Raw genomic sequence first — 1,046 nt, 5'->3', positions numbered from 1 at the left:
GTCCTGGAAAGTGTCTCCAATAGCACCTACTAGATCTACAGCTCTTGCTAGGTCAAGAGTGCTAGACTGAAGCATGTTAGAAAGACATTTGGCATCACCAAGGACTTTACAAAAGGTAACCAAAAGACCTAAAAATTGGATATCTATTTGAAGAAGCAGACCCCTCGCCTCCACTGATCTTTCGCCGTTTCTTTCAAATGCAATATCCTGCAACAATCTCAGAACTGCTGGAAGTCTGTCTCTCATGGTACGGCATGCCTTGTACCTGCAAGCCCACCTCGTATCTGAAAGTGCCTGGAGCTCCCTGGGTTGTTCTGCTGGATACAACTCTTTCTGTACATCAAGCCACCTCAGATGAACATAAGAGCCAGACACAAAGTTATAAAGCTGCTGTAGAAGTGCAAAAAAGTCAACGACCTCAGGGACTGCTTTGGYAGCGTCAACAAGGACTAAATTCAAGCAATGTGCGTTACAATGAACATAAAATGCAAATCTGGCATTGCTCTGAATTCTGGCAGATACACCAGAATGCTTCCCACTCATGACAGATGCGCCGTCATAACCCTGTCCCACTAGGTTATTTTTGTAGTCCAGACCATGTTTCTBAAGACAGTTAATGATCATTTCACTAAGACCTGCTGCATTAAGGCTTTCAGCTGCCTGGAAACATAGGAAGCTTTCGTGGATGACACCATTGTAATAATATCGTACAACCACAGACATTTGTTCCTTTTTTTGCAAGTCTTTTGTTTCATCTGCAATAACACTGAACACTTCACATTCCTTCACTTCTTTTATGATTTCAGTCTGTACCATCTCTGCTAAGCCCTGAAGAATTTCAYTTTGGATTTGAGGACTTGTGTATTTTGCATTGGACCATCCTCTAAGCTTTTTTTCAATTAACTTATCATGCTTTGCTATTTCATCCAATATGGCCAAAAAGTTTCCCTTATTTTTAGAGTCCTCAGACTCTTGATGACCCCTTTGAGCGATGTTTTGTGTTGCAGTCAAAAGAAGAACATCGGCTATTGTTTTAATATAATAAC

At 41.2% G+C, this 1,046-nt stretch overlaps 1 protein-coding gene across 1 annotated transcript; it reads right to left on the bottom strand.

Moving 5' to 3' along the window:
* Nucleotides 1–3: 3 nt before the first annotated feature.
* LOC103461620 (zinc finger MYM-type protein 1-like) lies at nt 4–1,041 on the bottom strand (the record flags this gene model as incomplete). The annotated part of the gene is made up of 1 exon (XM_008403880.1): nt 4–1,041. A coding segment is annotated over one exon (1,038 nt), but the record flags the coding sequence as incomplete, so codon positions are not given.
* Nucleotides 1,042–1,046: the final 5 nt, after the last annotated feature.

This window comes from Poecilia reticulata, unplaced genomic scaffold (assembly GCF_000633615.1).
Source record: "Poecilia reticulata strain Guanapo unplaced genomic scaffold, Guppy_female_1.0+MT scaffold_2966, whole genome shotgun sequence".
Taxonomy (NCBI): Eukaryota; Metazoa; Chordata; class Actinopteri; order Cyprinodontiformes; family Poeciliidae; genus Poecilia; species Poecilia reticulata.
Note: the sequence above shows the minus strand (reverse complement) of the source record. Positions and strands in the feature narration are given on the sequence as shown.